Below are 11530 nucleotides of genomic sequence, written 5' to 3' on the forward strand. Positions count from 1 at the left end.
TGTAGTAGAAAAGTATAAAACTATTTTATTAGTATAAAACAAGCGCTTTTACGTGTATCCAACACACTTCTTCAGGTTTTCAGCCTACAATAAATCAAACGTCGCAGCATGAGAAGTGGTTGATTTGTCAGCGCACTTTGTGATTTCTGCCAACAGTAATCCTGCACGCTCAGTAATCCTTTTACTTTGCTGCACTTCAGTCTTACTTTATTTTCATCCTTGCCAAGGACACTTGTTCTTATTATCTTTTATTATGGAAGTATCAAGTCCAGGCTTCCATATTTGTATGTAGATTGGGGAAGATGATTTCAACGGACTGTCACCCTTCATATAAAATGGATTTAGAGTAACCAAAAAAACCTCATGCTAAAATTCCTGTGCCATGACCTGAAGGAGATAAACACTACTTCACATGGCTAATAACACATAATATTGTGACAGATAAAAAGTTAAACTGAATATCAATATCTGCCTCACTTCTGAGGATCTGACATTATATCACTTAAAGGCAATAATCTGTAATTAAGGCTACGATAGCAGGAAAAAAAAAAAAAAAAAATATATATATATATATATATATATATATATATACATATACACACACACACACACACACACGTAGAGAGAGAGAGATGTAGATGTGTGTGTGTGTATTACATATATTTAAATATATACACATAGCATTAGTCCACTAACAGTGTCAGTAGATTCTAATTCTGTAAGGAAAATAGAAGGGTGGCTTTATGCTCTCACTGTACGGTGACCACTTATCTCCTTAAGTTGGAAGCAAAATTTTAGTAGCTTACTACAGAACTACAGAATGTCAAACCTTACAAAATAACCAGTAAATCTTAATGTAGGGATTATGGCTACTACATCCTTAATCTCAAATTATATTTGAAGAAAAAAGTATAATATTTTTATACACCTCTACTGATGACTGGCTATCTGTTATCCATGTTTATTAAGGCAAAGTGGCAGATGGAAGCATATTTTATGAAATATATTACCTTTTCAGCAGCAACTTAGAAATGTCCTGGAAGCACTAAAAATAAGAAGAGGACCATTTTACTCACTAAATGTTAAACATTACCCATCTGGAGTACCTTAACTACCAGCAGTGCTGTCCATACCTCTAAACCTCTTAGCGCAACAAATCTGGACAAAGCCTGACATAATGGGGGGGGGCAAAGGTCAACAAATAGGGACACATTTTAAATATTGCTCTTATAAACTTAGAACACTGTGAGAATAACAGGAATTTGTGTTAGAATGCGTTTTTTAAGGATATGAAGTATGAAACTTAAATGCATGTCATTATTTAGTGACTTTAATTCTTAGATCATCCCAGTGATTTGTCGAAAAAATTTTTTTATGAGGAACAGATACAAATAGGAGACAAAAATCTGGACATTCTGTGAAAATCCGTACAGCTGAGCAGTACGGTACTGCTTGATACATGTAAGCTGCATATAACCATGGAGAAACAGAAGCATATCAAATCTATCCCTAAACAGGAACAGGTTCAGCAGACACTACTCCAGAAAACAAAAAGTTCCGTAAACAATCCCTGTCAGCGATATCACAATAAACTTTTTCCAGTACAATGTAAGGTAGCTGTATTTCAACAGTAACCTTTTTAAAAGAATACATAAAAATCCTCAACAATGCCATCTTTATCAAATCACATAAAATGTCACCCTTATCATTGTACTTGAGGCAGCATGTTGTCTTATCAATGGCTTTAATATATGGGCCAAGAAAAAGTGATGTTAACATAGCTAAGTCCCACTTGTGTGCATGCCACCTTTGATAGGATTGCTTTTCAATATGTCATCATCATTAGTAAGAACACAATTATATGATTTGGCAAAGAATGAAGAGTGGAGTCATCTGGTAGAATATGTAGGCAGGCTGGGAAGTGTGCTGCTTACTTTTTTTCCATTTATAGATGTACAGACAGTGTGTCAGTCTAGTCTGTTCTGTAGTGCTGTGGTGCACTAGTAGCTTTGTCCACTCAGAATGCTTGCCTTTTCCTGCTAATTAGGTGGCTGGATTGTGGAATTAGTATATTTAAGTAAGGGGGTGTGATGGATTTATCATCCACCTTGCAAAAATGTCTTTTTTGTGGTTTCTTGTTTTGACTTTGTTGGCACTCTATTTCAGCTGATTTTGTGTACTACACCTCGATATTCATTATTTTGTTTTGACATGAATCCTGTGACAATGGCAAAATGAGATGAATGTTATTCAGGCCAATAAATAGTGGTTTCATTTAAATGCTAATACACAGCTGCTTTACTGCAGTGTAGTTTTAAAATGAACAACTTTTAATTTTAATCTGTTTGTTGTCTGGGTAAACCCACTGGGCAAAGTGTCTCTTGGTCTGAGCAGGCTGTTTTTTTTTTTGATAGCTTAACTGAATTTTCTTAATCGGTTTATATGAGCTACATTAACTGACTGTCTTTTTAAATTACTTCACCATGTTCACTTTATTTCTCTCTTAATGTACACTTTTCACTTCCCTTTCCAAAATGAGCCTGGTGATCTCTACTAAGTTCTTGCTGATAACAAAGTAGGTCAAAATTGTCTATACTGTTATCAAGAAGTGAAGCTCAATTCACAGAAACTCAGCCCAATGCCAGACCGCTGTGCAGATGGACATTACATCACAAGAACCACACAGTTGCTCAAAGAAAGGTGGAAAAATTAATATATATGTGAGTTTGTGTGTGTGTGTGTGTGTGTGTGTGTGTGTGTGTGTGTGTGTCCAGTGCACGTCTAAGCTAGTAACATCTTGGTGGTAGTCAACAAGATATTCTGCCCATACAAAACATTCACTAAACGATTATTAAAAGTTCCCAACACTCCTCAATTTAATGTTTGCAGTATGCAGATGTACACACAGAAGTCACTGCAGCTGTACAGCAAAGGCTTCTGATAATCTTTAATCTCAGTGGCTGACATGGACATCAAGTATGATTCAATACTGCAACGCACAGTTCTGAATATCTCTGAATACAGTACAAATAAGTTTAAAGAATATAACTTTTTATGAAAAAAGCAAGAAGACAGAAATGTAATTTTGTTTAAAAATTGTCCATCATTCATTACTGAAAGGTCAAAGTGACATTGGAAATCTGCATTAATTTACTGCATGTGAAAAATAACTCAATTGTACAATGTATAAATGATGGGCTTCCCAGTGCCACATCTTCCATACATATGCTGAGTGGATCCTTGTGAATATGTTACTCTAACAGATAATTTCTGCTACTCTGTAAACTTTTTTTAATATCTTTTACATGGTTTTCTATGTACACTGAGTATTTCTGTTTACCCTTATTGCATACTGACGTAATTACCAACATACACATGGACTGACGGTTAGCTGTTATATGCAAATACAAAGAAATACAAGAAAATATTCTGTATATACTGCTCAGTAAGGGGAGAAGAACAGAACCCTTCCAGAGACTCTGGTATAGATACCCTAAACTACTATACATGTAAGGAGCTCTAAACTTTCACTTACTACTATTCATACGATATTTATTTGTTTATTCTATTGATCATTTATTCAATTAAAGTTAGATGACCTGGATGAGAGGACCCTTTTTCAGTCAGGATGTAGTTGCAAGTAGTGAGCTATAGAAACAGCAATCACACAATAAACAATAATAGGCAATAATGAAAATAAAACTTTACGAAGTTATTATACTAGAGACACATATGTACCCCCAAAAGGTTCTTAACTAAACTATTGCCAGTTTTGATGTCTGTAGATATAATCTTTGAGAAATAGTATTTCTTTTACATAATGTCCTAAGAGCCTGTTGTACAGGACAAATACAACAACCTTCAGACAGTCAATTACGCAAACATTTTGTTACAAACAGAAGACAATACCATTCCCGAAGCATGCTGACTTCAAATATTCAAAAATATGACACTAAACAGAAAGGTAATTGGAAGGATGAATTATGCTTTTGCATAACATTTAACATTCAGATAAATAGACAAGCATTAGTATTTCAGCTCATTTATCAAGATACTTTCAAGGATCACTTGGTTGGCTGATTTAATTTCTGATGTAATATTCTGGACACTGTAACGCTAACACTTCCTTTTAAAATGATGCAACCAAAATAAACTCTTACACTTCACATTAAATTATGCTGAAAAAAGTTGGATTTTTAGGAAAAACAGGAAGTGCACAGCTTGGCTTTTTTAACAGCAGAAGGAACAGCTTACATCTGTGGAGGTAAAATCCTCCTCCTTCTTACATGTTTACTGTTTTTACTTTTTGTTTACAAACACTGTAATGCAGTGCGTCTAACCCGTGGTAATGATTACCAATGACAAAAGGCTCCTCCTGACTCACGATTTAAGAGAAACCCACAGTACAGTACAGTACCCGACAGAGCTATGCTGCTAAAGGTAGAATAACAAGACCTAGCTTTTATGATTGGCTGAAGAATGCAGCTTTTACAATTGGCTGAAGAACACACTCCATGTTTTTGGACATTACAATTTACAGTAATCAGATGGTGGGTGACCCGTTTGGAATATGCAAGACAATTCTCGTAATAAATAAGTGGAGAGTTTGTACACTGTGCACACATAGTTCAGCATCACTCATGACTGAAGACAATACACGGAAATAATAACATTATGGAAAAGCAACATAAAAGGAAGCCTGGCTATTACTCACCTCATGATGCAAACTGCAGTAGTCGGCATATAAATAAACAGGGTCCAGTTTTAACAGAATTGCTCCACTCATTTACAGTTCCAAATGTACTGATATCAGTTTTGCTTATTTATGAGGCACATGTAAAAATGACGAATCAATGACTTTACGAATGCCAAATTTGCAGTTAAGTTAACATCTTGATTTACATTATAAACAAAGCTTTCAATATGTTTGGTTTAACATAAAATTAATACAATGTTTTACAGTCTTGTTATTAGATAAAACATAAATGTGACACTTTAAACACTTGGTGGGAGAGATTTAGAGAGACTAAAACCATGACATCTCGAACAACTATGTCTTTATCCAAGTTGGCTGCAGACAGTATTTTTGCTTAGAATTAGTAGCAAAACAATAAATTGTAAAGAAAACCTCCTAAACAGTGATAAATGCCGGAATGCTGAGAAACTTAGAAATAAAGACTTTACAATTTGCAAGCTTTTATGAATGCTGATAAACTTACAAATTAGAAACAGTTTAGTAGTGCCAGTTCATGAAGGGCTATATTATAAATACAGACTTCTGTGGAAAAAGTTCCTTTAAAACTAAAAAGACTGAAAAACTAAAACATGCATAAATGCCATCAATGCCCAATTGGTGATGAGCTGTATCTCTCTACTTTTTAGAACTTTAACAAGACGATAATCCGTAACTAGCCACCAAATGAATAACATTGTTGTAGAAATAGACATGACAAGTAGCATTATGTGTTTCTGCAAGTCTATGCTAAAGGATGTCAAAAATGACAGTGCTAATTCAGACAGCCTTCAAAGACTCGTAGCCAAAAAGCCATGTGTGATATCATTACTTAGTCAAAGCATGGAAAGAAAATGCAGGGTGCAAGACATGACTTGTCTAATCTAAACTGTAACCAAATATAATAAAGGCTAGGCAATGGCTGCTAATGACTGTCAAAAATAAAAGTAACCATTGTATATAACGGGCTACCGTTTTAACAAATTTCTTCTCTCTTTCCACTTAAATGTTATAGTCCTCTGTTTTTTTTTTTACTTTGTTGTTCTTACTGTATTAAATATGCTTTAAAAGTGAGTTGGTTTTGTAAACAAAGTGTTGGCCTAGGAATACAACCCACCCTGGAATTCACGCTCATTGCTAACATGCTGCAGAAAACAACAAGCATTGATCCCTGTCTCAAAGGCACACTAACAGAGATTATAATGTTATAAGATTATATATATATATATATATATATATATATATATATATATATACATATCATATGTATGAGATTATAATGTTACATCTCCCCATAACATGTCTTTGAAGTAAAAAATAAAAGCCAAGTGTATGTAGTAAAATACTGGACAGAGAAAAAGAAAATACAAAATAAAATGTAAACAAGCAGTTGTGCAATAGCAAATGTATAGCATTCTTCTAATCTAGAGCTATGCAGTTCCAAAACCTCTGTTCACCATTTTCTTAGAAGTCGCTGGCCATGGTAAACTATCTAATACCACATATGTATGCTACCACATGCACATATGTATTTCTAGAAAATGTGTCTGTATAAGTTTACAGTAACATAGAAGCATAACTAGCTACCATGACACTAAGGTTCTATGCTTCAAGAATCTGGATCTAACCTCACCACAACACTATAGTATCCATAGGTACCTCTCTTAACTTTCAGTCACTCTGACATAGGTAAGGTATTATGATTAATGTCTGAAGCCAACTAGTAATGATTACAGGGAAGAGGTGTTCAAAGATATGAAGTAAGTTAACATTTTACTCAAAAATAGTTATCATTTTATTTGTGATATTTTTTAAAACCTCTGACTATGAGAAAAATAAGTAATTTCCTGTTCAAGTATGCAGTTTGAAGTCAAAATTATGTTATGTTCATTATTAAATTCTAACATAAGAGGCTCTATTGTCCAAGATAATATGTTTTCCATAACAATAATGCATTATAGCACTACTACTAAATGTCTATAAAATATAATGCCAACTTTTCTTGTCCCATTTGCTGTTCGCTGTACATCATCGCTGTAGATCATTTACTCTACCCCCAAAGTGATCAATATAATTGTTTTACTTGTAGCAGGCTCCCATCCCTAGTTCCCACAACTTACAGTTCCTTTCTAGTTACACAGGTTTTTATGTTCTCCACTAGTTATGGATTTCATTACAGTTGTTTCTGTTACCTGCCATCTAACTCACCTAACAACAAATTCCACCACGGCAGCAATGCTATGCTTACTCAATAAATCTCAACAAACTTCTAGAGTACACAACTTTAATTCCATAGTCTTGTTTTCATTTTTGATTTTACTGCAAACAATGTTTGCATATTAATGTACCTAATCACTCCCTTAAGGTCATGCATACTCTACTGTTAGGATATCCCTGCAAAACAACCATTCTTACTTTAGACGGACTTTGACCCGTAAACACTTTAAATGTCTGTAAGCAAGTATGATAATGCATGTACATACATAGATACATACATACATAAGTATGTGTGTGGGTGTACATTCTATTACATGTATACGTGTAGATACACACTGGTTTTCTAAACAAGTACAATTTCCTTCCAATGCTGTACTGAAGAACAGCTGTAAAGTCACACTTAATATAGTACATGTAATAAAGTGCAAGTTTCAGTGACAGGTCCTGCTTTGAGAAGGGTCACTAAAACCATGACCACCAGACTTACTACCACAGCCCGACAGTAGCTTAGATCATCTTAAAGTGAGACTACCAGAGAGAGACAGTACAGAACGTTTAGCTACACCTTAAAAAAATTATTCTCTGAAGTAAGAAACCGTTACTTTTTTCTTTCAGTGCACAAAAGCAAAACTTGCAAAACAAAACTACTTGAATATACTTAAAATATAAATTACACAAAGAACATTCTAAGACTGCTGCAAGGTAAGACACCGAAATCATCAGAATTCTATACTGTGATGCATACCTCTCAACCTACAGACATTTAAAACAGATGCTAAGATCCCTGAAACTTAGGTACAGCCATCCAAAAATCTGGACATTTAATAAGAAAAAAAATTTGAATACCAAATAGCACATAACTCTTCCCACTTCCAGTAGGAATGTGGGATAATTCTCAGAAATGTGTTAAAAAAATAATAGAATGACAAAAATGATGACAATACATAAGCACATTATCGAATAAATAGTGTGAAGCCTGGAAACTTTAATGAATTGCTTTGCAAAATTCTACCACACAAGGTAGTTCATTTTTGCTTCTGAAAAAAGGCAGATGCAAGATGTCTACTTTCTTATTTTATATTACTGGTTCATGTAGTGCGTTGGTCATATACTGTGGTTTTCACTACACTAGACAGCTTCAAAACTCATGTGTGATGAAGATTCAGAGAATTGTGTGAAGGGGTAAATCAAGCCTGAAAACAGGAACATACCTCCAAAAAATAGGGACAACATGTGCAGGGGTAAATCAGGCCTGACAATAGGGACATTAATCAAAAATAGGGACAGTTGACAGGTCTACTCTGACATGTACCTCTCAACTTTGCTTAAGAATTTTGGCCAGTCAAAATAATGGAGGGACAAAGACTCACAATCAGAGCCATTTTTTTAAAATATTACTCTAATTTGCTTAAAATTTAATAGAAAACAAGTTTTCATCGACAACTACTTTCTGAACAATAAGATGTATGAAACTAATCTATGGCATTATTTGCCTGACTACAATCCTCAGTGACTTGCCAGAAAAACAAAAATTTTAAAAGGGACAAGGCAAAATATGGGCCAAAATAAGGGATGTTCTGCAAAATGTTTGACAGTTGAGAGGTATGCCCTGGTGTAGAGTGTGAGATTTTAATAAAAACAAAGTGCAATTTCCAGAAATGGTAACTGACTACATTATAACCATAATTGACTACATTGTAACCATTATACAACAATGGATGAGAAGCATGCATCATTATTATGAAATACACTACAGCATGTAATCTTCTGGTGCATCAAGATGAACAATGGTCTTAAACGCAAACTAACACAGACTGCTAATAATGCCACAAATGGTCCCTTCAAAAAACTATTTAAAACGTCTGCATTCCTGGTGTGCTCATTCATGTATAACATAGGTGGTGTGTCCCATAAGTTGCTGTGGACTGGTTATTTCTCAGAAGACACAGAATTCACTTGCTTATGAAAATGTACAGATGTCTTAAGTTAGAGAAGACCCCACACACTTTTATATATATGATTTTAAGATACATATTTTTCCAGGGTTACTTTTATTTAATTTTGTAGAGATGAGACACCACACATACTCAAAAGTACTCCTCTCTGTAGGCCCCATATAGCTAGATTTGAATCCCTAAACTAGAAGTTTCACATTGTATGCCTTCTAAAAGTAATCTAGATGCTGTCTGCTACCAGAAAGTCCCATAACATGCGATTCAAGTTAGATACCACTTTGATCACAGACTACATTAATAATCCATACACAAAGTAGTATGCATAATAAAATAAAGGTGCAAGCCTTCAAACTGATGTATCCTTCTTTTTTTGTAGTATTTGCCACCCTATTTGATAACTGTTCCATTCAATCAGCAGTAGTCTGGTTCTGCAATATGCTGTTCATCTGAAGTCATAATTGTGAAACAAGACTTTTTGTCATGCTTGATTAAACTTACATTATCAGAGCCAAAAGTGTTTTAAAAATATATAATCCACAAATTTTAAGTAAAGTGCATTATGGGCCAACTACGTACTTCTGCTTCATACAGACTGAGCATTATTTCATAATGGCTGCAAAACTTGCATTGGCTTTAAATGCAACCAATAAATAACACCTACGGTATACACATGCTATTTTTGGCCTGTCCATTTGATGCAAACTCACAGGAAATGATTTTGATATCTTCTGATATTTCAGAAAACTCACAATGATAATAGTAATTGTTGTTCCTCTTAAAGCCTGACTTTGTTGGATAGTTCTCTTCAAAAATAGATTAATCTTCCACTGTACTTTAATATTGTTTATTAAAAATCTCAGCATAAGAAAACTCACACATTTACACACTAACAAAGCAAACTTTATTTAGTTTATCTCTACTGCTATTGACATTCAGTTCGCTTACTTCATTTCATCATGTGGCTGAATTGTGGAGGTACGGATAGCATTGAGATTCTAGATATCCTTCTTATTTTACATGGCTTACAATTCATTCAGCAGAAAAGAATACTGTAATAGTAAAAAATTTTTAAAGCACAGTAGTTCATTACGCCACATACAAAGAGATAATTGCTTCCCCAAGAATTGGATACTGTTAACAGTAGCAAAGAACCAAGTAATAAACTTACCAAAGCAGGAGTCATGGATGCATTGGATAGGTAAGGGTCTGGCAGCATGAGGAATGGATAGCTGGCATATGTTTGTCCTTTGTACATTCCTCCTTGATGTTTGAGCTCTGAAAGATAACAGATTGGAAGACCCTAGTCTGTGCAGTTCAATTAGCTTGTCAGCTGATGCCATAAATTTCTGCACCCCCCACCCCACCACAAAAGTTTACATACACATGCAAGTGTGGAATGGAACTTTTAACAGTTACAGCTTAATGTGTGTCCTGTATTTCGCGACACACACACACACATGCAGGTTTTCCCGAAACAAGCATTGCTACAAGCCAGCCCTGAACAAATAAATATGACTTAAAATCTTCCAGGGTAAAATGCATCTTTCCATTAACCTTATTGTAAAACAGACTCTGCAGACCAAAGGAGTAACAGAGCACAAAGACACGTGCCAAAACTCATGGTCAGGAAGACAAACGTGAGTGGTCTCCTGGTTATTTAGGCACCGTATGACACAAGTTCACTGGAAGGATTCAGGGAGGTACATTTTTATTGAACGTTTCAGCTTAGATCTAGTTAAAAACACAAATTAAAGGGAAGGAGGCACTAACCATCGTCCATATGATCTCGAAGTTTGTTATGACTGTAGATTCTCTGTCCATCTTGCGCACGCCTGATTGCCTGGGGGTATTAAAAACAAAATAGTCAAAAAGTTTGACAGGGTGAATTCCCTCCCACCCCTTCAAATAAAAACGCATTCAACATCAGAATCATTCCGGTGCACAAAGTAAAAAACTCACTTCAGCTACTGCCTCCGAAGACGTGTGATGCTGTTGATGCGTTTCTGATTCGTGCACTAAAGACGATTTCAGGTCTGCTAAATCCCTTTCGAGAAATGCATGTTCCTGAATTTTTTCCTCCTGCTCCCCCTCGTCCTTAAAGGCAATCATTTCATCGGTAGCACAGAGGTCGTCCCCTCCGCCACCGTTACGCTGAGGCATGTTTTGGCTGGAAAAAAAAAAAGTTGCAAAAGAAAGCCTGTAGAAGGTCAGCGCGCTCAGATCTGACAAAGGAAGTACTAAGGAGCTTCGATTTGTTTTGTTTCTGCTTCTCTGAGACAAGGATTTGATTAGTGAAAGTAAGCTAAGCTCCCGGCAAGCTACGACACTTGAGAGTGTTTGAAGACGAGAGGAGCTGCAGAGATCAAAGAGTGGCGCCGCGTGATTGACAGGCTGAATAGATGTTCTAGGGGGCAGGGCCCAAATACTGTGAGAGCGGGGCTTTTAAAGGAGCCGTACCTTCAGCCAGTGCACTTGTACACATTGTTGTCATTGTTTAACAAGTCTGTGTCAGGGCTGGGGATGGTGCAGTATGAAATGTTAACTACAGCAGCTCAGACCCAATGCAGTGATACTTTTACTGTATGTACTCTCCGTTCATCTTTTTTTTTCAGATTTCTTTTATTAA

At 35.5% G+C, this 11530-nt stretch overlaps 1 protein-coding gene across 5 annotated transcripts in view; it reads right to left on the bottom strand.

The window, feature by feature from the left end:
• TCF7 (transcription factor 7) overlaps window positions 1-11291 on the bottom strand; it is a 1045913-nt gene extending 1034622 nt beyond the window's left edge. For 2 of the 5 annotated variants that reach the window (XM_044069246.1, XM_044069244.1), the window contains exons 1-3: window positions 10864-11291; window positions 10675-10744; window positions 10073-10179 (exon numbers count right to left, since the gene is read on the bottom strand). In XM_044069246.1, the coding sequence (XP_043925181.1) occupies window positions 10073-10179; window positions 10675-10744; window positions 10864-11064 (378 nt within the window). In that variant the 5' untranslated portion in view covers window positions 11065-11291. The remainder of the gene's footprint in view (window positions 1-10072; window positions 10180-10674; window positions 10745-10863) is intronic. The other 3 variants (XM_044069247.1, XM_044069249.1, XM_044069248.1) reach the window with 2 other exon arrangements.
• Between the last annotated feature and the right edge of the window lie 239 nt (window positions 11292-11530).

Source organism: Protopterus annectens, chromosome 4.part0, assembly GCF_019279795.1.
Source record: "Protopterus annectens isolate FY-2018-M chromosome 4.part0, PAN1.0, whole genome shotgun sequence".
NCBI classification, from domain to species: Eukaryota; Metazoa; Chordata; order Ceratodontiformes; family Protopteridae; genus Protopterus; species Protopterus annectens.